Source organism: Neltuma alba, unplaced genomic scaffold, assembly GCF_004799145.2.
Source record: "Neltuma alba isolate B1F8T4 unplaced genomic scaffold, ASM479914v2 tig00011320_pilon, whole genome shotgun sequence".
Taxonomy (NCBI): Eukaryota; Viridiplantae; Streptophyta; class Magnoliopsida; order Fabales; family Fabaceae; genus Neltuma; species Neltuma alba.
Window position 1 is genome coordinate 140,275 of NW_021636027.1, and position 24,225 is coordinate 164,499.

At 37.2% G+C, this 24,225-nt stretch overlaps 2 protein-coding genes across 2 annotated transcripts; both read left to right on the forward strand.

Moving 5' to 3' along the window:
- The first annotated feature begins 6,032 nt into the window (after positions 1–6,032).
- On the forward strand, positions 6,033–10,750 carry LOC114711807 (ankyrin repeat-containing protein BDA1-like). The gene is made up of 4 exons (XM_028896236.1): positions 6,033–6,608; positions 6,745–6,925; positions 7,025–7,487; positions 10,735–10,750. The coding sequence occupies exons 1-4, from the start codon at positions 6,033–6,035 to the stop codon at positions 10,748–10,750; spliced, it is 1,236 nt and encodes a 411-aa protein (XP_028752069.1).
- Positions 10,751–13,452: 2,702 nt separating this feature from the next.
- LOC114711823 (ankyrin repeat-containing protein At5g02620-like) lies at positions 13,453–15,397 on the forward strand. Its single transcript, XM_028896251.1, has 2 exons — positions 13,453–14,207; positions 14,367–15,397. Exons 1-2 carry the CDS (start codon positions 13,611–13,613, stop codon positions 15,201–15,203), a joined length of 1,434 nt encoding a protein of 477 aa, XP_028752084.1. The 5' UTR covers positions 13,453–13,610; the 3' UTR covers positions 15,204–15,397.
- Positions 15,398–24,225: the final 8,828 nt, after the last annotated feature.

Here is a 24,225-nt window from a genome sequence, read left to right on the forward strand (position 1 = left end):
TTATGTATAGAAAGTCCTAATCATGAACTGTTAGTGCAAGTTAGGAGATAAGCTATCCCTAATTGAGCAACAAATTAGTGATGGAGTAGAAGTATGACAAATGACTGACTCTGCTCATAAAATTTGGCATGATTAAAGTACACACCCTGAGCTTTAGAACAAGTGATAGATCACTTAAAACAGATGTGTGTGCTAAGAGTTATAATTGCTCAAAGTTGGACTGAAAATCTGAAATTTAACCAGTGAACAGTAACCCGAGAACCAATCACAAAGTTCAATCTACGGGCTTATTTTGTGAATTGCTTGAACCATAACACTTCCAAACGTGTACCCTGAGAGGTTAAAGGTAGGATGTTTCAGGGGAGGGGAGTGACAGTGCATTGTCAGATCATTCTTTGCCATTGTTTGTTAACAATGTTTGCAACATCAATGGCGGAAGGATTTTGTAAATTTAACAAAATTAACTACAAGGATTCAATAAAAAGAAATAAAACTATAAGAATCTAATTCAAAATTTGATCAAACTATAAGGACCTGAAATATATTTTCCCTAAATCAAGTTATAAAGACACATCATCATTTTTTAAAAAATAAACTATAAGAATTTAAGTTACAATTGGAGAAAATTATAGTAAAGACCTACCAGCTTAATTTTTCTTATAAATAGGAAAAGAAATAAATGGCCACTTGATCCCATAGCTGATGATCGCACCGTTGAGGAATAAGAACAATGTGCAGGAACCTTCACTCCTTTATTTCTCTTATAAAAATATACTGTATATATAGTGAAATATGTAACTGTAGTTTATATATATATAAATATCAACTCCCGAGATATTAGGTAGATTATAGGGAATCAGATTTATTTTTGAATTATTCCTAGAATATCTCTGTAATCTCTCTCGATCTCCATTCTGCTTATATATACATTGTACAGCAACACCCAGAAATATACAAGTGAATATTTTCATATATACCATGTCTATATGGTACCAGAGCCAGCGGACAGTCATCCCTCAACGAGTCCAGTGAATTCCTCTTCTTCGTCCTCCACATCGGAGGACATATCGGTTGGGTCGAGCCCCAGGTAGCGTCCGACCATGATAGACCCTCCTGGTGGATCCCCTGTGCAAGTTTCTGGTTCGACCAATGCCACCTCTGTGTCGACCATCAATGTCGATAGCTCCTTTATTGCTCTTGTGTTGGAAAAACTCATCGGCAGCAATTACAGGGAGTGGGCTCAAGCTATGTGATTAGCCATCGGTGGTCGTGGCAAGCTCGGTCTAATCACTGGAGAATTGACTGCACCTAGTGACCCAAAGTCTTCAGAGATGCAGCAATGGCTCACGGACAATTCTCTTGTGTGCTCCTGGTTGATTAACGCTATGTCGCCTTCCCTTAAACGGAGTTTTATGTATTTACCTACTGCTAAAGACATGTGGGATGCTGTTCGAGAATCCTATTCTGATGGTGAGGACCTTGCCCGTCTTTATGATCTAAAAACCAGAATCTGGAATATCAAGCAAGGTACTCGCACCATTACTGACTACTGGTTGGAGCTCGTTGGACTGTGGCAGGAATTGGATATGATCACCAAGGAGGAGTGGTCATCTTCCACTGATGCTGCATGACGCAAAAACAATGTTGAAAAGGAACGTGTTTTTCAGCTCCTCACTGGTTTAAACCCTGAGTTTGATGACATTCGAAGCCGGATTCTAAGTCGTTCGTCGCTGCCTAACACTCGTGAGGCTTTCTCTAAAGTATGTCATGAAGCCTCGCGTCGTGACGTTATGCTGTACCCCGCCTCTTCAACCATTTCTGACTCCTCTGCCCTTATCAGTAGAGGGGGGTCCTCATCTTCCTCCACAAAGTCTTGTAAGAAGCCAGGCCACACTCATGACTGTTGCTGGGACATTCATGGCAAACCAGCTAATTGGAAATCTCGAAAGGGTAAACCTCGGGGTTATCAGGTATCACCAGAACCCTCCTAATCCTCTGATTCTCTTCCACCCTTGTCAAATGAGCAACTGCAACAGTTACTTACTGCTCTTAAAGGCCTCCCAGCGTAGCAACCTCCCCCTGCTGCGTCTGCCTCTATAGCTCACACAGGTACTCCTCCATTTGCTCTTCACACTTCATATGTTTCTTACCTATTTTCCCTATGCTGGTAATGACACGATCACCACTGCTAATGGTTCAGCTTCTCCTATTGCCGGTAAAGGCTCGGTTACTCTTTCAAATTCACTGCATCTCAATTCTGTCTTACATGTCCCTCATTTGGCCTGTAACCTTCTTTCTATCAGCAAAATTACTAAACATGCAAATTGTGGGGTGCTTACTTTTTCCCACTTACTGTATTTTTAGGATCTCTCATCGGGGAAGATGATTGGCATAGCTAGGGAGCATGATGGTCTCTATTGTCTCGATGTCTCTACCGTGACTACCTTGTGTTCGCAAATCTATGGTCTTGTCTCTACTTCTGACAATAATGATATTTTATTATGGCATAAAAGAATGGGTCATCCCAGTTTCTCTCATTTGCAACGTTTGTTTCCTCATTTATCCTTTAATAAAAATTCCATTCTTCATTGTGATTCTTGTACACTTGCCAAACACCATCATGTACCTTTCCCACCATCGCAATACAAACCAACTCGTCTGTTTTCTATAATTCACAGTGATGTTTGGGGTCCATCTCGTGTTTCCAACCATACCCACTCAAAATGGTTTGTCATCTTCATTAATGATCACACACGAATGACTTGGGTTTACTTAGAAAAATCCATTGTTCCCCCTGTTTTTATGGAATTCTTTCACCTTGTCTAAAATCAATTTAACACTACAATTCAGGTTTTATACACAAATAATGGTACTGAGTTTTTTAATCAACAGCTTGACTCTTTTATGAAAACCAATGGCATTGTCCACAATAGCTCTTGCCCTCATACCCCACAACAAAATGGTGTTGCCGAATGCAAAAATCGACATCTTTTTGAGGTCGCCTGTGCGCTCCTATTCACATGTAATGTGCCTAAATTTTCCTGGGGGATGCTATTCTTACAGCCACTCATTTAATCAATTAAATGCCAAGCCGTGTTCTCTCTTTTGTCTCTCCTTTAGACAAACTTTGTGAAACTCACCCAGTCACTCATCTTGATCACCACCTTCCGCTTCGCGTCTTTGGTTGTTCTGCCTTTGTTCATCTTCCTCACCCTCAATCTAAACTTGATCCACGTGCCGTTAGATGTATTTTTTTGGGGTACTCATCTAGTCAGAAAGGATATAAGTGCTATGATCCCACTTCCAAAACCTCTCTTGTTAGTCGTGATGTCTCTTTTTCTGAGCATGAGCCGTACTTTCCCACTTCTTCAATTCAGGGGGAGAATTGGAGTGAATTTCAGCATGTAGAAAGTGTACCTGAGCCTATACCTCCAACTCAGCCTATTCTATCCATTTCACCTAGTAATTCTACACCTATTCCTCCCAATATTGTGCAAGTGCCAAAGGCAGGGGGAGATAACACCAGCAATAAATATAACAAGGTATACACACGGCGAGATAAAGAAACTATAGAGATCATAATGCCTAGAGCTCTGCCAGAATCTGACCAAATGAAAGATTCTGAAACGGCGATAGAAGTGAATGAGGAGGACCTGCCCATTGCCCTAAGAAAGAAGACTTGCTCTTGTACCATGCATCCTATCCAAAAGTATGTATCGTATGCCACTCTATCTCATGATTATCATGCTTTTACCACTAATCTTGATGAAATCAGAATACCTAAAAATGTACATGAGGCTCTTGAGCATCCTGAGTGGAAGAAGGCAGTGATGGAAGAAATAGCAGCATTAGAGAAAAATGAGACTTGGGAAGTGGTTAATCTACCAAAAGGGAAGAAAAAAGTTGGATGCAAGTGGGTCTTTACCCCGAAATATAATGCCGATGGAACACTCCACAAGTTCAAGGCACGATTGGTAGCCAAGGGTTTCACTCAGACCTATGGGCTAGATTATAATGAGACATTCGCTCATGGCAAAGTTAAATACAATAAGGGTTCTGTTATCAATTGCAGCCAACTTGGATTGGCCTTTACAACAATTAGACATCAAAAACGCATTCCTTAATGGAAAATTAAAAGAGGAAGTCTATATGACACTGCCCCCAGGTTTTGATAGAGGGAGACAGAATCAAGTTTGTAAGTTGAAGAAATCCTTGTATGGCCTAAAACAGTCCCCCAGGGCATGGTTCGATAGATTCTCCAAAGTTCTAAAGGTTGAAGGCTAAAGGCAAAGTCTGTCTGACCATACAATGTTCGTTAAGAAGAATGGAGCACTAAAGGCAATTCTTATTGTCTACGTAGATGACATTATTCTTACAGGTGATGATGTAACCAAGATAAACAGAATAAAGACAGCTTTGAATCGAGAGTTTGAGGTCAAAGATCTAGGAAAACTAAGGTATTTCCTTGGAATGGAAGTTGCACATTCAAAGAAGGGAATCTATGTCTCTCAACAAAAGTATATTCTTGATTTATTAAAAGAAACTGGTATGCTTGGTTGCAAGCCAATTAAAACACCAATGAGTGTTAAGAGGGAAAGCACCAACCAAGGTAAGAAAAAGGCAACTACCAAAGAAGAGGCTGAGAAAGAAAAAAAACAACAAAAAGATGAGGAACCCATGGACATTGGCAGATACCAAATGTTAGTAGGAAAGTTAATCTACTTATCACACACCCGACCTGACATTGCCTTTGCAGTAAGGGTAGCAAGTCAACATATGCACTCACCTAGAAAGAAACACATGGATGCAGCCTACAGAATTTTGAAGTATTTGAAAGGAACACCAGGAAGAGGACTTTTCTTTAAAAATGTGAATCTAGAATGGTGGAAATTTACACAGATGCAGACTGGGCAGGTGCTCCGAGGATAGCAGATCCACATCTGGCTATTGTACCTTTGTGTGGGGAAATCTAGTGACGTGGCAAAGTAAAAAACAAAACGTTGTATCTAAAAGCAGTGCAGAATCAGAATTGAGGGCCCTAGCTCAAGGTATTATGGAAGGTCTCTGGTTGGAAAGAGTAGCAGAGGAGGCTCAAGTTCAAATCAACAAACCAATGAAGCTATTATGTGATAACAAGGCAGCTCTGAATATGGCTTTAAATCCAGTACAACACAGCAGAACCAAACATGTCGAGGTTGATAGACATTGTATTAGAGAAAAAGTAGAGGATGGGATTGTATGTTTGTCCTATGTGACCTCAAAACAGCAAATTGCAGACATTCTCACAAAATGGCTTCCTGAAGACTTGTTCGAAAAATTCATTAGCAAGTTGGACATGATTAGCATCTATGATCCCACTTGAGGGGGAGTGTAGTTTATATATATAAATACCAACTCCCGAGATATTAGGTAGATTATAGGGAATCAGATTTATTTTTCAATTATTCCTAGAATATCTCTGTAATCTCTCCTGCTGTCCTCTGTAATCTCCCTCGATCTTCATTCTGCTTATATATACAGTGTACAGCAACACCCAGAAATATACAAGTGAATATTTTCATATACTGTGTCTATAGTAACCAAGAAATTTTATATGGTTAATAATTACATTTGTCTCATTTGTATTATTTGAACGACCACAGAAGGATGAAGACTTGATTTTTATCACGAAAAGAAAAGAAATGTTGACTTGATCAAATTCATGCACACAAAAAAGGACTTCCAAAAGAAATTGTTTGCAGTGAAAAAGAATAACAATAATAATCACCATCAATCCTCAATAATAACCGTTTTAATAGATTTTTATCAGAAACAACGCAGAAGTTATTGACACCATATACAGTGAAAAAAATTGGAAGAACATTCCGTTAAGCGACACGAGACGGCATTATAAATTGGAACACAAAGTTACCCTAAACTTGCATCACGCAGTAAGTAAACCAATCACATAATGATGAAGCAGACGAGTCATTCTTCTCTGCAAGAGACGGAGCTGATGAACATAGAGACTGCTTCATCATGAAGAAGATAGGATGAGAGTTCTCTATGAAGCTTCATATAAAGGATGTGTTTCAACCTTGAACTCACTGCTACAGGAAGACCCTGGAATCTTGCAGAAGATTAGCTCACAAGCTGTCTTCATAGAAACTCCCCTGCACATATCAGCTTCACATGGTCACCTTGAGTTCACAAAAACCCTCCTCTCTCACAAACCAGAACTTGCCCTTGAGAGAAACTCTTTACAAGACACACCTCTCCACTTAGCTTCTGCAGAAGGCCACATGAACATTGTGAAGCAGTTGTTGAAATACGGCGAAGAGGCGTGCTTTGTTCGTGATCAGGAAGGCAGAATTCCCTTGCACTATGCAGTTATAAGAGGCAGAAGAGAAGTTGTGTTGGAGCTGAGTAGAGCAAAGCCAAAGTCCGTGAGGTTACATGATGACAACGGGGAAAATATTTTCCACTTGTGTGTGATGTACAACCACTTGGAGATCCTTAAAGATTTGATGGCTTTGGATATTCACGACACCAATAAGCTTCTCATTGAGCGAGACTCGGATGGCAAGAACACCATTCTCCATTTGGCTGTCATGCTGAAGCAAGTCAAGGTACTTTTTACTTGTATAACCAGCTTGAGTTTGAGATCACATTACATATATAACCATTTTCGATCTTTTTCTGGTTCTGTTAGGTATAAGTCACAAGCATAACAAATTAAATTTTCTTGTTGGTTGTTATGTTCAGACTGTGAGTTACCTCATTTCAATTCCAAAAATAAGATCAGAATCACTGAACTTGAAGAACGACATGGGTTGTACGGCCCTAGATATCGCTTATGGGTTTCCCAAGGACTCCAAGAGCCTTGAAATACAAGTCATATTGATGGAGTGTGGAATCAGACGTGGAGGGAGAGAGAAGATTGGCGGTGACAACAAGGAAGAGAGATGTTGGATGAAGAAGTGGTCGTGGAAAATTGTTTTCAACCAAATAGACCAATGGTTCCAGTATAATGGCGATTGAGTAGAAGACATGAGGGGGAATCTAAGTCTGGTGGCTACTGTCATCTCAACCATAACCTTTCAAGCTGCACTTAACCCTCCGGGAAGCGTCATCCAACAAAATATAAGACCTAGCGATCCCGATTTCAACCTCACTACCAGTTACAACACTTCTATCAATGACGGACCCCTCGGCTGCTTGCCGTACCGAGATAATTTTGGGTTTGATCGCTCTTACAGACCTTGTCCCGGGCAAGCCATGTTTGCTTATCGTGAGCCATATTACTTTGGCAAATTCATAACCTATAAAACCATCTCTTTTGTGGCATCTCTGTGTGTTGCCCTCTTGCTTGTAAGCAGAGTTCCTCTCAAACATAGATTTGTGTTGTGGCTCCTATCCATAGGTATGGGCATAGCTCTCACCTGCCTTCTGAACGCCTATTTTCTTGGCCTTGAACTTCTTTCCCAAGACTCAGTGCAGACCGGAAGGTCATCTCACTTGCTTATGTGTATGAGACGCCTTCTTCCCCCCATGAAATTACATCTCGATCTTTATTTCGTTGTTATCGTAAACCATTTTTATAACCTTTTTTCCTTAAAAAAATAGATTAATTCAATGAAATTTAAGATTTATATGCATGGCTCACTTTCCTTTAAAAAGAAACTTTAATATATATATATACTGCTAAAGAGATGTATTCTTCTACTGATAGCAATCCTGTTTGAGATACTATCAGTACAAAATGTTGGCAACTTTCTCAATGAAGATTCGAATATTGACTTGTCTTGTTGTGAGGGATTAACCCCTTCTACTAGATTAACCCCGTTAATAAATTTTAAAATAATTAGTGATGTGCCACCATATCTTATCAAAAATGGGCCAAATGAGAATATGGGTTGTCGATGAAGTAAATGGGCTGAAAAATATGCCCAAGGGTTTGACAAGCATAGGTTATCAATAACAATCAAAATTCAGAAATATATGTATATATAATGACAGAACAAATGTCAAGCAAATGTAATACTGTTCTCATCACAATATGGATACTATCATACTTTAGAAATAAAAAAATATGCAGAAAGGGAAATGCCAGAAGAAGAGAAGAAGAATTCCAAAGGGAGGGAGGGAGCCACAAAAAGAGGAGAGATTGCAAAATCATTCCGCCCTCCTTCTGGTCTTCTTTGTGTCTATTTGTATCTTCACTTTTGCCTACCCTAAGCCCAAAGTCTTCAGTCCAATAATACTCTCTTGGCAATCCTATTCTCTCAGCTTCCAGCCATTCCCGTCTCCTTGATTCTTGGTTTGGGCTCTCTTTTAGATCACCAACTAGGGCCAACTCCGTTAGGATCGTTACATTATCTAAGTAAAGGGGTTACCATGAGAAGGCGCGGATGGATTTTATTTTACCAAGTCACTCTTCTTCTCTGGCCATCGTCGCTGTCGTGTAACTGCTGAACTTCATCTCTTCTGCAACTTCTTATCCGTAACTACTCCTTACTGCTTCTTCTTTCTTCGAGACTCTTTCTTCTTATTTCTAAATATTGGGGTCTTGTGTTTCTCATATATATGTGTGTATATGTTTGTGCTTTGAAGAACATTTTTAACCCTGTGGCTATTGTTTAAATACCAATTTCACTATGATTGAGTTGATTTCCAGCGTTAGTTTCGGAGTAACCATAACATGACGGCGGAGTAGTTGCGATATTTCCTTTACCGTTTCCAATGTTCGGTCGATAACCCCACCTTCTTTACAAACAAGACTTAGTCTCTAAATTTCTAGCCACCCGCTTGAATAACTGGTGGGGGCTGGGGGGTGGGGAAACAACTTGCTAATTCCATTCATGTGCTTCCAAACATAACGTCAAAAAGCTTAAGGCATACTATTACCTCAATTCAGGAATAGTCTAGAGGCATCTCAATGACCCCCTTAATTTGAATATATTATTATTAGCCGCCAATGTGGACTCAAAGCTATTTATGACTTTGCACATCCCCTCGTTTTCTTATCATCCCAAATACACTCTTTTGTCCTTTAAAATGTTAAACGTACTACTCATATGATACTAGCCTTATGTTTGGTATGAAGGAAATGGAAAGAAAGAGAGAGGAGGAAAAATTTTTATGAGTTCAATTTAAAAAATTAAAAAAAGGGATTATAAATTTTAATAAAGAAAAATGTAAAACTAAAGAGTAATAAAAATTAATTAAAAGCTTTTAACCCCACTTGGTCATATCTAGTTAAATCAATATAATGACCTGTGCACAAGCTAGTTTCGTTACTCCACCAACGGATTAGCTACAGAATTAATGAAACAGCCAATATGGTACAGAATCAATGATATATTACTCCTCCGGTCCTTAATATAATACCCATTTAACTAATTTGATTAGATTAAAGAAGTTAGGTAAGTTAGTTAATTATAAGAAATGTGACACGTTTTTCCTAAAATACCATAATCATCTTTCTTAATACTTCATCTTCCTTTTCTATTTGATTATAGTTGAAGGAGGATTTATAGGGGTAATTTAAAGAAAATTAATAAATATGAGAAATGAGTCTTATATTTATGACCAAAACCAACTCAACAATTGGATCTTATATTAAGAACCAGAGGAGTACTTGTTAGAATCAAAACTTACGTACAAATAGAGGATTCATAGGAAAAGTTCAAATAAGTTATTTCTATACATTTGCATCTATTACCGTTGAACTTGTTGAGAGATCTATTATATTGTTACATAATTGAGTTTCTGTCTATGATACCATATATCTCCCGTTCTTTTATATAATGTATATATATTCTCTTGAACTCTAGCATAAGCTAGCTTGCATAGTAAAGAACCAGCCTTAATCAATCAATTTATGAAAAAGAAAAATCTATTTTTATCTTAATTGTATCATGACCAACCCAATCAAATATGATGCCGACCTTTCTAGCCGCTTGACTTGCCATTTCAAAAATATATTACTCTCTACGAAACAACATTGGCCTTTTACTTTGATCTTCAACATTCCCTGACGTGTCCAAAAAGTCAGATAAGATATGGTTACATCTTAAACCGGCCCCGCTAAGGAAACGCAGCTCCAATATGAGCATTTGGATTCTTTGACTCTAAATAAAGATGATAGCTCGGCATGCCCTGGAGATGCAGTATCAGCTATTAGATACGCACCTTATTTTCATCCTCCCTACACAAAATACAATAACTTAGCTTTCATTTCATCTCTCACTGTCCTCCTCATACTCGTAAGTGGAGTTCCCCTCAAGCATAAGGCTGTGATGTGGATGCTATGGGCATAACTCTCTCATTCTTGGTACCCACCTGCATTAATGGCCTCTATTTGATGAACCCAGGTGGTGAACTTTTTGACTCTGCTTGGAAATGGTGAGAGTATCACGTAGGATTTGGATTGGCTTCCTAGGTGTGGCTGTTCGGCTTATAACATGGTGCTTATTATTTGGCTAGGCAAGAAAAAGTAGTTGAAAAAAATTCAAGCTTCAGATTCATCCTAGCATCGGCAACGACAGCATATGACAACCGCCAGGCTTCTGAATTATGGATCTCTTCAGAATATGCTGTCAAAGTCTTGGGCCAAACATAAGAATTGTTTTTAGATTATTGTTACTTCAAGTTTGTCTTGTTACTTCTTTTCGCTAGTTCTCTATTATTCGCCTCACACATGGTAATAAATTAATTTGTTTACTGTTCTGTGATTGTGTTTTGCTTGAGTAGGGGTGTTAAACTCTGACATTTCCACAAGTTTTATTTTTCTTCCGATGTCGGTTTTGCAAGTGGAACTTGGTGATTGACTGGAATGCAGCATCAGAACTATTACATCATGAATAATGAAGTTTATTATCGATGCACAGTCTACATATATATATATATATAATGATAACGGCAAAAAATATATATATATAATGATAACTCTCCATTTTGAGCATTTTTACATGGTATTTTGAGTGATTTTTGGAGCGTTACTATTAGAATTTTGAGTGATATCTAAGAGTTAATTAAAGAAATTAATTTGGAGCATTAATTGGGGGATTATTTCATTGTAAATGTCTTAGTTTTAAAAGAAATAAAAGTAGTTAAAAGTAATTTTAGGAGTTAAGATTGTGTTAGCTTATCTTCTCTTCTCTTATTTCAGTTTATTTATTTTATTTTATTTTAGTCTATTTTCTTGATTTTTTTTCCTTTTATTTTTATTATGTTTTCTTCTTCTGCCTTGGCCGGATGCGCACCGTTTTGAGGAGTTCAGATTTGGGAAACTGAAGCCGTAAGTTCACTGCAGAGGCATTAGAGAGAACGACAGCGCTTTAGCAAACGGGAAGAGCGGAGGGTCATGGAGGGTTAAGAGCAAAAGAACCAGGTTCGATTAGAGAGGCGGCTTTTTTACTGTTCCTCGTCTTTCTTCTTTGGGGAACCAGAGACGCAGGCGAGCTAGCGAAAGAGAGGAAGAGATCTAGCTGCACAATGAGGCGACTGTTCATTCTCTTCTTCTCTGGACCAGGGGACGAGTTCACCGGACTGAGCCAGTGGATCGAGACCGACGGCGAGCACGCTGCTGTTCTTCCTAGCTTTCCTTCTCAGAGGAAGCTCGACAGAGTAGCTGAAGAGGAGGGAGATCAGGGGCTGGTTTCCGGCGAGAGAAGGGAGAGACTGCATTGTTTGGAGCTTTGAATATGTGTCACCGTTGAAAATGTAGCAGGCTAAAGTCCTTTTCAGTGGCAACATTAGGTCGTTGCTGAATACTTTTAGCGGCGACATGGTTATCAGACTTTGTTGCTGAAAGTCTTGTAGTGCCATCTTTCGTTATATGCAAGTTATCATTTTTGCGTGCAGATTAGTTTCTTGTATCTAAATAATGTTTCATACAAATCATCTTTCCTATATGCAATCTAACTTTTTTTATGTGCATCTTATCTTTTTTTGTATAACCCATCATTTCTAAGAACCATTTGTCAATTAATTTTCTAATAAGGGATTTGTCACCAATTTTTCCTTAATTAATCCTCAAATTATATAATGAAAATGATTTCTTAATTAAATGGTGGTTTCATGTGCATTAGATTATTAGAATTATCTCTTGATAGAAACCTCTTACAATCAATAACAATATTATGAAAAAAATTAATTAATTAATTAAAATATTATATTAAGAACCAAATTTAAGTTATAACTAGTTTTAATATTAAAGACTGACTTAATATTATTGTTGAGTAGTGTTGTGGGATCCAGTCATGCCGGGTTTACTAGCAGCCTTTTGAACCATGTGATTGCGTTAAAAAATAAAAAAGTAGGTAGAAAGAGGAATCAAAAGGACGGGAGAGATTAGGAAAATAGAAAGAGACAAAAGAAGAAGAAAAAAAAGATGCACATCCCTCCAAATATACATATGCTGATCATAGTAAGAGTCAATGTCTCAAGTCATATCATTTATTTTGAATATGATTGAGGTGTGGCCATCGTCTGAGTCATGTAAATGATGTAATACTAACGAGCTAGGACGCTGCTATCTATTTAGACTTTTGACAAAAGATCACTCTATGATCATTGATCAACACTTTTTTGAAACTACGTGGAAGATGATGTGAACTTGCATTGAACATTAGTTATATCCAAAAACCATGTTCCTTTCACGCAAGAAACACAGAAGACGACAAAGAAACTTGTTCCGTATTTGTGTGTGATGAGTGGGTGGGAGGGGAAAACGGGTGATTGATATTATGACAGTTCCGCCCCACTTTATCCTTTCCAGGGGCTGCTTCTCCGATGTGGCCGCAGGCCGCCATGGACGTCGCTTTCCAACACGTGGGTACGTAGGGATATTCTTTATAAAGGAATGGAAAACTAATTTTTGAGATCACTGACCAAAATATGAAACCCCAATTGTTCTCATGGAAGAATTAAATATTAGTTAGTTTTATTTGGTTAAAAAAAAAAGTAGCTAGTTATGTGTGTCTATATATAATGCGATTTGGTTTTATCAAGTTATCTCATTTAATCATTTGTACTACAAAATACTCCTTTTTTGATTCTCTTTATATTACTTTTAACATATTCTACACACAAAAAAAGTCATGGAAATACAATGAGACATAAGAATTATTAATTTCATCCCAACTTTTTCTACGACCGAATCTTTCAACTTTCTTCGACCAAATCTTTGTTGGGACCCGTTTTGGTGTGCAATACTGAAGGGTTGTTTCATAATCACTCGAACTAGGCCCAAGGTTTTGACGATTTCATGTGTCGTTTATGTTCAGCTCATCAATTTGGAATACAGATCAGTCAGCTTTAAATTTATAAATGCTCAACTTGGTCCTCCTCAAAGAAACTTCTTAAGATTTAACTGAATCTGAAATAACATCGAAGTTACCTTGAACAAACCTTGAAATGACTTGGAAGAGATGGCGATGTTGAAGATAGTGAGAATTCCTTACATAAATATCAGTCTAAAACAACTCGGAAATTTCTCAGAACTTGCATTTCACATCAATTATATATGCAGCCTATACTTTTTGAAAGAAGCAAGAAAGCCATTTGAAGTTTAAATTCTTCATTAACAGAGGCTTCTCAAGACTTCCCTTTTCTGGATCATCAAAATGTCCCAACAAGAAAGCGACCAAATAAGCATTCTTTATGAGGCATCAAAGAAAGGGGACGTATCAATGTTAAAATCATTGGTACGAGAAAACTCGCAAATCTTCCACAAAATTTCACTTTCTGACTTCGCTGAAACTCCTTTACACATATCGTCTTCTCTTGGCCACCGTGAATTCACAGAGCAACTTCTCACTCTCAATCGCAAACTAGCCACTGAGTTGGACTACTCCAATAGGACAGCCCTCCACTTGGCTTCTGCAGAGGGTCACATTGAAATTGTGAGGAAACTGGTAGAAACTGATAGTGATCCATGCTTGTACCCTGATGACAAAGGAAGAATTCCTTTGTACTATGCGGTGATGAGAGGGCGAGTAGAGGTTGTGAGAGAGTTGATCAGACTGAAGCCACAATCTCTGGATGTTCGTGACAAGGGGGAGACGATGTTCCATTTATGCATTAAGCACAATCGCCTCGAAACCTTGAAAGCCTTAGTAGAACTGGAGCTTCACACTACCGGCAACCTTCTCAACTTCAATGGTACTGATCGCGCTGAGAATACCATTCTCCATTCAGCTGTCATGCTGAAGCAAGTTGAGGTACTCTTTACTCTTTAGTAATTTGTAAAAGAATTAAAACTGCAAACTGGTTGGTTCTTGATCGGTGTTGGTGGTGTTTGAGAATCACAATTTACTACTCAATCATATTTAGATCCGCCACGCACAATATTCTGACATGTTCACTATTTTATCAATCAGACCGTAAGGTACCTCCTTTCAATACCTGAAGTAAGGCAAAAAGCAGCAGCAGGGTTGAAGAACAAGCTTGGTTTAACAGTCCATGATATTGTGGAGCTTGTTCCAGATGACTTCAAGACCCTCGAAATACGAGGCATGTTGAACGGAACTGAGCCCACAACCTCAACTCCTGGCATCAAAACTACTCATCAGCACAAGGGTTGGAGAAAGATTCTTGGGCTTGTGGTACACATATTAAGTGATAAGGACACTAAACGGCTAGAAAAGATGAGAGGGAATTTGAGCCTAGTGGCTACAATGATCGCAACTATAACCTTTCAAGCTTTGATTAACCCTCCTGGTGGTTTTGTTCAACAAGCTGTGGCTTCAGGTGAGGATCCCTTCGGTTGCTTATCAGATGAAAACAATTACGTACTAGCATGCCCTGGAAAAGCACTTTTAGCCGTTAAATCTAGTTCTGCTTTTCATCTTTACCAAAGGTACAATACCACATGTTTCATTGGATCTCTGTGTGTCACCCTCTTACTCGTAAGTGGAGTTCCTTTGAGGCATAAACCAGTGATATGGGCGTTATCTGTTGGCACGTGTATTACTCTCACATTCTTAACACTCACGTACCTTCAAGCCCTCTCCATGGTGAATCCAAATTTTTCGCTTCTCGACTCACCCACTAGAGTGATTTCCGGATCACTTTTGTTTTGGTTTGGGATGCTTGGGGTTGTTGCTGTGTTGTCCACATTGCGCTTCGCATTTTGGTATATCAGAAAGAGGAAGAAGCTCAACTGGCTGTTGCATAATATTTTGTCATGTCCGAGGAGCGGAATCCAAAATGCATGATGCTGCCAGTGAATTAGATGCCACATTTTGCCATGTCTCTTCTCCTCCCTCTGTGACGTCTTTCTTCTACTTCTCTCTGAAATTATATCTTCTGCTGTGTTATTTACTTCAGTATCTGATTTTCATTCAGACTTGTGTCAGATATGTTCTATGAATTTCAATGATTATGAGATCAGAGCTCAGTTATTCTGATACAAGGCATGTTTTCTAACTGTGCTCTGCAAGGATTTTTTTCCCCCACAAGCCGCCAGGTTCAATTATAGTCATTGTACTGTGAATTGTATGATTTGTAGATTTTAATTTATAGGTGATCTGATTGTGAATGAGTCTCCGTTCACTGGAAGACACAAAAATAATAACTTATTATAAATTTAATTGGTATTGTATTTTTTTTTTTTTTGGGGCAGAGGTATTGATATTGATATTGACGATATTGACTAATGTTCATAATAATGATGTAGTAACTAAATAATATTGATTTTTATTTTATTATAGTTACCAATTACGTAATAAAAAATTTATAGAGAGATGCAATATTTAAAAAACACCAATACCAAAATCAAGTCAGCATTTCTACTTTTTAGCAAAGGTCGGTTTCTAATTATAATGTTCACATACGCAACTATTCCATTGGTTAGATGAAGGCAACAAGTCCAAGTTGAAAATTCAACCATGTTAAATACTTCTCTTCTTTCAAGCCTCTTGTTTCTTATCAAAAGTGATTATATAAATAATTAAGACATGCATGGTTCCCTCAGTAGTCAGAACTCAAAAGTCATGAGACAAAGGGGAGATGCCTTTTTGATATACTTTGAAATTGTGGCACTTAAAGGAATAATAAGAGAGGAAGGAATGGAGACAGAGACCTAATATAACATGCAGATGTGGATGCAGTCACTTTATTTGTATGCACTTTTTCTTAAAACATCAAAAGTAGGATTGCAGGGGCTTTTCATATTTTCATTCCCACCTTTGTTATGCATTATCAAATCTACTTTTCAAAGTTTCATTGTCTCTATATTTCACGGAGTGGAAGAAATTACAAGTATTCTAAACTGGCATAAAGAGTCCATTTCTTATTTTTATGCATAAAACAAATCAATTTGTAACACCCCAAATTTTCTGACTCAGGATGAGCAGAAAAGAGAAAATTCATTAAAATTATTTAATGGCCAAATAAAATTGAAAAAAATTATGAAATATTGACTTTCAGGGTTTACAGATATTTTGGAAAGTTATTTCCCAAAAATGGCTTAAATAATTTTAATAGATAATTCTAAGAGAAAAATGATTTATTTTTCCTGAAAATTATGGAAAAATACTTGGAGATTTATATTTAATCTGAAAATTTTAGGATAATCATTTGAGATAGCAAAGAAGATAGTTGCGGCATTAAATCCTTAAAAGGAGTTAAGGATTAATTTCTGGAATTAAGGGCTATTTTCTTGGAAAATTCAAGGAAAATAGTTATGAGTTGATTTTTGACCCAACATTTTTATAGACATTATTTTATGGGTCAAAGAAGCTAATGGATAAGAAAAATCCATATAAGATATTTTGGTTTAATTTCTGGATATATTTTATATTTCAGAAAAATAGGAGTAGGATAAAATTTGAGGAATAAATATGATAGAGGGGCAAACTGGTCCAGGAATCTCCCGCAGCTCACACGTGTGCCTCGCCCTTTTAACCATCGGATCACTTATCCACCTCTTTCATTTCATTTCTGCATCGAAAACCAGAGGAAAAAATAGAGAGAGAGAAGAGAGAACGGTGGAGAAGCAGAGAAGAAGAAAGTACCGATCGGACGCCTGAAACTTGCATGCAATTTTGGTTTTTGACCGAGGTGAGCCTCATGAATCCCTTCGTGGTTTCATTTTCTTTATTGGGTGCTGTTCTTTGGGTGTGATTCCAGAGAGAGAATCTTGGTTATAGTGAGAGAAAGTGTGGGAAGGGAGAAGCTAAGCTATGATGTCGTGTTTAAGGATGACAATGGATGGTGTAATGGTGTTTTTTTGGGCTTGCATGTTTCTTTTTCCCTCTCTACTGTGAGAATGTGAAACAGGGGGTGTGAGTTTGGTTCATGTGTATCGGGTTACATGGTGCTATGAGAGAGAGGAATCCGGAATTCATATATATATATTACTTTGCATGTGAGTTTTCTGCTCTTGTTCATAATTTCCCAAACAGGGGACAAGCAATCTAATATAAGGCTTGGAAATTTCTCAGTTTGAACTTCAAGAGTTGGATTTCTGGAAGTGCATGTGATATTATATTTTATTTGTGTTGACCGAATCGGGAGTCCAATGAATCAAAAGAATGGAGTTGATTTTGGGTTATATATATATATATATATATATATATATGTTAGTAACCCGGTTCATAGGTATCGTTTCTGCTTGATGGAGTATTATTATTATGATGCTAGGCTTGAAATGATTGTCCTGGAATGAAGGCCGTGAGGTACATTGGAAATAGGTTGTGCGCAGTGGGGTTTAGTAGTAAATGCAAGAATGTGTGTGTGGGTGTGTGTGTAAGTGTCCGATTGGTTCAGTGATTTAAGAAGAAAAAGTTGCAGCATTAAATATTAATTAATACGGGAGAAAGGCGAAGCTAAGAGCTTAATATATATGTATACTTGGGAGAGTGTTTCAGTTAGTTGGAGTTTGGAGGAAATTAAAGTGGTTAATTTTCTTAAGAGCTTGTAAAGATGGTAGAAAATGCTTTTAAAATCTGGAAATATTTTCCAAATTTTGGGGTGATGTGTATAAGTTCTCTGTCTCTATTTTATGACTATCAAAACAGAGAGCTTGCCATTATATTAAGGGGGTTGAATTTGGGACATTAGAGGAAGGTGAAGGCATACACGCATATAGATGAGGTTACACTTGGAGATTGGAGTTCTAATGTTCTCTAGTATTGTTGTTCTGTGTTTGGCCGAAATCTAATGGAGTTTATATTGGTGCTTGAGAAGTTGAAGTAATCCAATAGAATAAATGAGATATAATATATATACATATATATATAGTCGCAGATTTGTCTTAACAAATTTATTATATATGTATATATGTATGTGTGAAGATGCCGTGAGGAGTGAGTTTGGAAGCTAAAATCAGATCGGAAGTGAAAAGTGATACACACACATGGCGGGAGGAAAGAAGGAAACTAGATTAATATATGCATGTGCTGTTTGGTTGCTGTTGTCCGTGAGGTTGATAATTGGGAAAGTTGGAATTTTCGAATTATTGAAGTTAAATAAGGATCTTAAAGGTATATGAATTGCTAATAATAACTAGAAAGGTTTGTAGATTTATTTTGGAGTGTTAGATTAAATTATTTGGTGGAATAAGGAAAAGTAAAGTAACACTATGGGTTGAGATAAGGAAGGAAGTGTTCCAAAGAGAATAGTTTGAATAAGAAAAATTATCCAAGATGACCAACTATTATGTAAGGGTAGAGATTAAAGAAGATTTGAGATTTAAAGAGAATTATTTAATTTATGAATTACAGTTGGATCAAATATTGATCTACCCTTACGAATATGATAGGTTTTTATATCTGCTCAAGCCCACCAAGAAGCAGAAAGAAAGGAGAATGGTAAGGTTTGATTTGGAGGGAAGCGGCCCAGGTAGTAGTTCTTTCCTACCTTACACTTGTGTATGATTGCTGCATGTCTGTTTGTGCCATATTGTTGTTTAAAGCATGAGAACATGTAATCTTTAATTCCTTGCATGGATTATTTAGCCGTGATCACGTGTAGCTGATAGACATGGGGCAGTATCTACCAAGTATTTGCGCATTATTTAATCAGCTTGTCTATCTGTCATTGCGCATAAATGCTTAAATGCATTAGCTTGCAAGGTTATATTCCATTTTGGCTTGTTTTGCATGCTTTATGTAATATGCACATTTGTTTGATGGAAATTACTACTACAGGGATTCTTTAGAATCTCACCCTCCCATTTATGATGAACAACGAAGACTAGTAGCTCAAAGAATAAGGAGGTTGTTAAGAAGAAGGTGAGTTGGTTGAAGAGCAGAGATGCCTGCTATATTTTGTACGTATAAAGTAGAATATCTTGATAAGTTAATATATGTACTACTATATATGTCATATGGGCAAGTAACTTTACTTGCTTTATATAAATATTATTTTGTATCCTTCACAAGGAGAGCACTGCTGGGTGAAAGTACGTGCTGTCAACAAAGATGGTTGCTATATTTTTTTAATATAATATTATGAGATTGCACAGTGTGAAATCATTCTAGGTGATTATAGATTAAGTTGAAAACAGGGTTAATTGTGGATCACTCTTCAATTATTCTAAAGGTTTGAAATTTTCTTGATCGACGAATTCCAACGTTGAAGGAAAGAAAAAAAAAATTCCCTGTCTTTTCCCAGGTCGGAAACCTGGCGTTAGTTATTCACAGACGTTAAAATGATCCTATATATTAGTATATAAAAGTTGGATGTTGCACAATTCATTAGACCAAGACACTAATCTTTAGGTTGAAAGTTCAACTATAGTAAACCATGAACAATGATCTTATGGCCTGACGCCATGCGAAGAAGAATATCTCCATTTAGGTTTTCCTCTACTTTTCTCTATTTACTATCTCTACCATTAGATTAATATCCAGTTGTTGAGATTTAATATACTACAACAATATTATGATAATATTAAATAATAATAAATATATATAAATAAATTTAACCTATATATAAATAAATACTATGATATTATTATAACCAGACGGAACAGGATAAAAAAATTGTATATAGTATATTATTCACGTGTATAAAATTTTAATAACACACACACATCTCACAATAACATATATATATATATGTATATTATTCACATACCCATACGCATACATGATTTAATCCACCTAAGTTGTTGTTATTTAAAAAATTCAATTAAATTCTTCCAAAAAGAACTGATAAAGACCCTATCACAATCAGACACAATAGACCGAGGGAACCCATGTAACTAAACACTAGTCTGAATAAAAACCCTTGCAACTTGCTAGCTAGTAAAGTTTGTCTTTAAAGGCATGAAATGAGCAAATTTAGTCAACCTATTAATCACCACGAAAATAATAGTGAAACCTTTAGTGATGGGCAACGAGGTGATGAAATCCATGACTATATCCTCCCATATATTACCGAGAATGGGCAAAGGAGCGAGAAGACCAGCAGGTTGCGTCTGCAAAGGCTTAGCTTGTTGGCAAACCAGACAGCGTTTGACAAATTGAGCAACATCTTTACGCATATTGGGCCAATAATATAATGCCAAAATTCTTTGGAAAGTTCAAAATGCTTCAGCGTGACCTCCTATTACGGACTCATAAAAGTCCTCTAACAGTTTCTGAACCAAATCAACATGTTCATGCGATACGACCAATCTATTTTTCCAGAACAATAAACCATTTTTAACAAAGTGCTCAGGCATGGAAAGAGGATCATTAATGCATTGTGCAATAAATCCCTGAATTCAATCTGAGGAGTGAACCCCCTGAGTGATCTCAGTCAACCAGTCTGACTACACTTGAACCAAGGCTATGCATGTGACACGACACAAAGCATCTGGTGCTTTATTCGTTTTTTCCTAGTTTATATTCTATCATAAAATTGTACCCAATCAGCTTAGGCAAATAAGACTCCTGCTCTGGAGTCTGTATGACCTATCCTTGTAAGTGTTTCTGACTTTCCTGGTCAGTCCTAATTATAAAATGCTGCCTAAATACATAATGACCAAATTTAGCCACAGCCTGAGTGATAGCATATAATTCCCTGACATATGCAGATTGTGCTTGCATCCTAGGAGAAATTTGTTTGGAAAAGTAAGCTATTGGGTGTCCATTCTAACTTAACACAGCCCCAATTTTGCAACTTGATGCATTAGTCTCTATCACAAACATTTTATTGAAATCTAGTAGTGCCAAGGTGGGTGCCTAGGTCAAAGCTTCTTTAAGCTTATCAAAAGCCTCTTGCGATTCATTAGTCTATGCAAACCCATCTTTCTACAACAACCGTGTCAGAGGACTGGCTATACTCGCATACTGCCTTATAAACTGACAGTAATAGCCGAAAAGACCCAAGAAACCTCACAGTTGAGCAACATTTCATGGCAAGAGCCATTGTAACACTGCCACAACCTTCAGGGGATCCATTTCTACCCCCAGCACTGATATGACATGCCCCAAATATTCAACCTTGGTTCGACCAAATGAGCACTTCGACATCTTAGTGACACCACTGTCGAATAGCATCAAAATAATATAAAACTAGATTTTGCAGTAAAGCGCAACCTAGGTCGTCTCCCGATGAGCCAATGAGTTAATCACTTAAATTAAGAATTTCAATAAGAAAAAGATCACTCGAAAATACTTAAAAAAAAAAAGGGGGTTTGTAAACTGAAGATTAAAAGTCTAATTAACTAGTAAAAAATAAATGACAACAGAGCAAATTGACAACTACCAAGAATTTATAATGGCGATGCAATTAACTACAAGTTCTTCCCTTAGGATGTAATGGTCCTTGTCCGGATAAAAGATTCAATTCCTTTGATTGAGATTCCTTAAGAAAATTTCCAAACTAAAATCCTTGAATTATCATTCAAGTTTTATGCTCTTGTTTAAATCAAAGTTCAATGACATCTCACTTAAACTCCAAATTAAACTTAAGCAACAATTAATCCTGGAATTTTAACAAACAGAGAAAATCAATCAATTTCCTCCTTTAATTTCCCTCTCAAACTTCCAATCAATCGATTAAAGGCTTATGACCTCTCAATAATTCAAGAAAAATAGCAAAGTAAACATATTCCAAATCTGGAAAACACAAACTTGCAGAAATTAAGTCCTAACAGAGAGGAATTGTAGAAACTATCAAATCTGAAATTTCAAAAGCCTACTAGTTCAAGTTATAAATCTATAATCAGGAATTTTCAGCACAAGCCCTCACCGGATATACCACAGATTATATTCAATTCTGAACATACATTGAGCACAGAAAAAGTATGTATAAAAGAGAGTCAAAGGAAAGGAAAATTAAATAAGAATCTCAACCAAAAGAGTTCCCATTACAAGTCTTGGACTCTCATTACAAACCCAAGGTTCAAACTTATAGTTAATTACAGATGAAATTAGAAGTTCATGGCAGAAAATAAGAGCACAACGTTACTGATCATGGAGAAAAGAAGGCATCGCAGAAGTTTGGAGAAGAATAAAGTGAAGATCGCTACTCTCGTCCTTTGCTCCGTCTGCGTCTGCGTATCTACATCTCCTCCCCTTTTTTTTCATTAATTCTAACCGCCTCCTCCACTTTTTAATTCCTTTTTTTTTTTTCCTTTTTAAAACTTCCGCCACTCCTCCTCTTTCAAACTAAAGTAATATGAAATAAAATAAAATAAAATAATTAAACTACCCTAAAACTATTTACACAATTTCACCCAAGAGAAAAATTAAAATTAAGATAGTAATTTTAATCAACTTCAGCCCAAATAATCTCCATCATCAATCTTCAATTTATCTCCCAAAATCTGCACAAGATAAGATAATAATCAATAGCCACATATGCAAAAATATTAAATGAAGATTTAACCATAAATTTCTAAGATTTAATCAATTAATTTCCATTAAGTGTAAAATGTCTATAAAATAAAATATGATCTAATTAAACTCAATTAGGCACAATTTCTCACTAAAAAGACCAAATGGAGAGGATAAAAAGTATGTAAAAATGTGATTTATCACTTAGCAAAAAGCTGATGCATCTCCATCAATCTCAAAACTTCTTCTACGTGTTGTAGATGCTGTTGCCAATCAGAGCTATAAATCAATATATAATCAAAAAAATATCAAACTTTCTTAAGAAAGGTTTAAAAACCAAATTCATTAAGGCTTGGAAAGTTGCTGGTGCATTGGAGAGATCAAATGGCATTACAAGCCATTCATAAAAGTCCTTGGTGAGCTCAAAATGCAATCTTGTCTCTGTCCTCAGGCTTCATCAAAATCGGGTGATAGCTCGACCTTAGATCTAACTTGGAATAAAAAACTGAACCACCTAGTTCATCCAACAATTCATCTACGATAGGCATAGGGAAAGAATCCTTTACCGTCACAGCATTCAGGGCTTTATAGTTAACACAGAACCTCCATGTCCCATCCTTCTTCTTAACCAAAATTACAGGAGCAAAGAAAGGGCTAGTACTGGGTTGTATCAACCCTTCATTAAGCAATTCCGACACCATCTTTTCTATTTCAACCTTTTGTGAAAAAGGATACCTGTAAGGATGCACCTTTACTAGACCTGTGCCTTCTTGTAACACTATTCGGTGTTTGTGATCTCGAGAGGGTGGCAGCTCCTGTGGTTTAGCAAATACGTGGTTTGACTCTCTTCTACCTTATGTAAGTAGAGCATGAAACATTCCTTGACCGTATCGGTGTGAATCATCCTCTATAGCTGATGAAATCCAGCCTGAGTCACCATAGTGCCATTAGTACCCTGTCAGGTAATAAAATTGCCTTCCATGTAAAACTTGAGATATGACTCCCCCATAGTATAATTAGTAATGTGTAGGTCCAGTGTCACGAGCCAAGAGGCGCCAATAACCAGATCCGAACCTGCAATCGCCAATACATATGTAGGAAATTTGAGAATGTGCCCCTGAATTTGTACTGACAAATTCCTAATCAGTCCTTCCCCCTTCATAGCATTACAATGCCCTATCATTACTTTAACATTTCGAGTCTGCTCTACTGGTAATCTCAAATGTTGTGTTATCCGTGGGTGTATGAAGCTATCTGAACTCCCTCCATCTAGCAAAATCTGCACTGTAGTGCCCTCAATCACCCCTTCAAAACGCATGGTAGCTTTTCCTGGTGATCGCCGATAAGCATGAATGGACAAATGATGAAGCAAAGCCCCCTCACCATCTAACCCGAGCCCTGCTTCCTAAGCATTCACCAATTCTTCTGAGCCCAGCCCTTCGTCTGTCTCATCACTCACAATCAG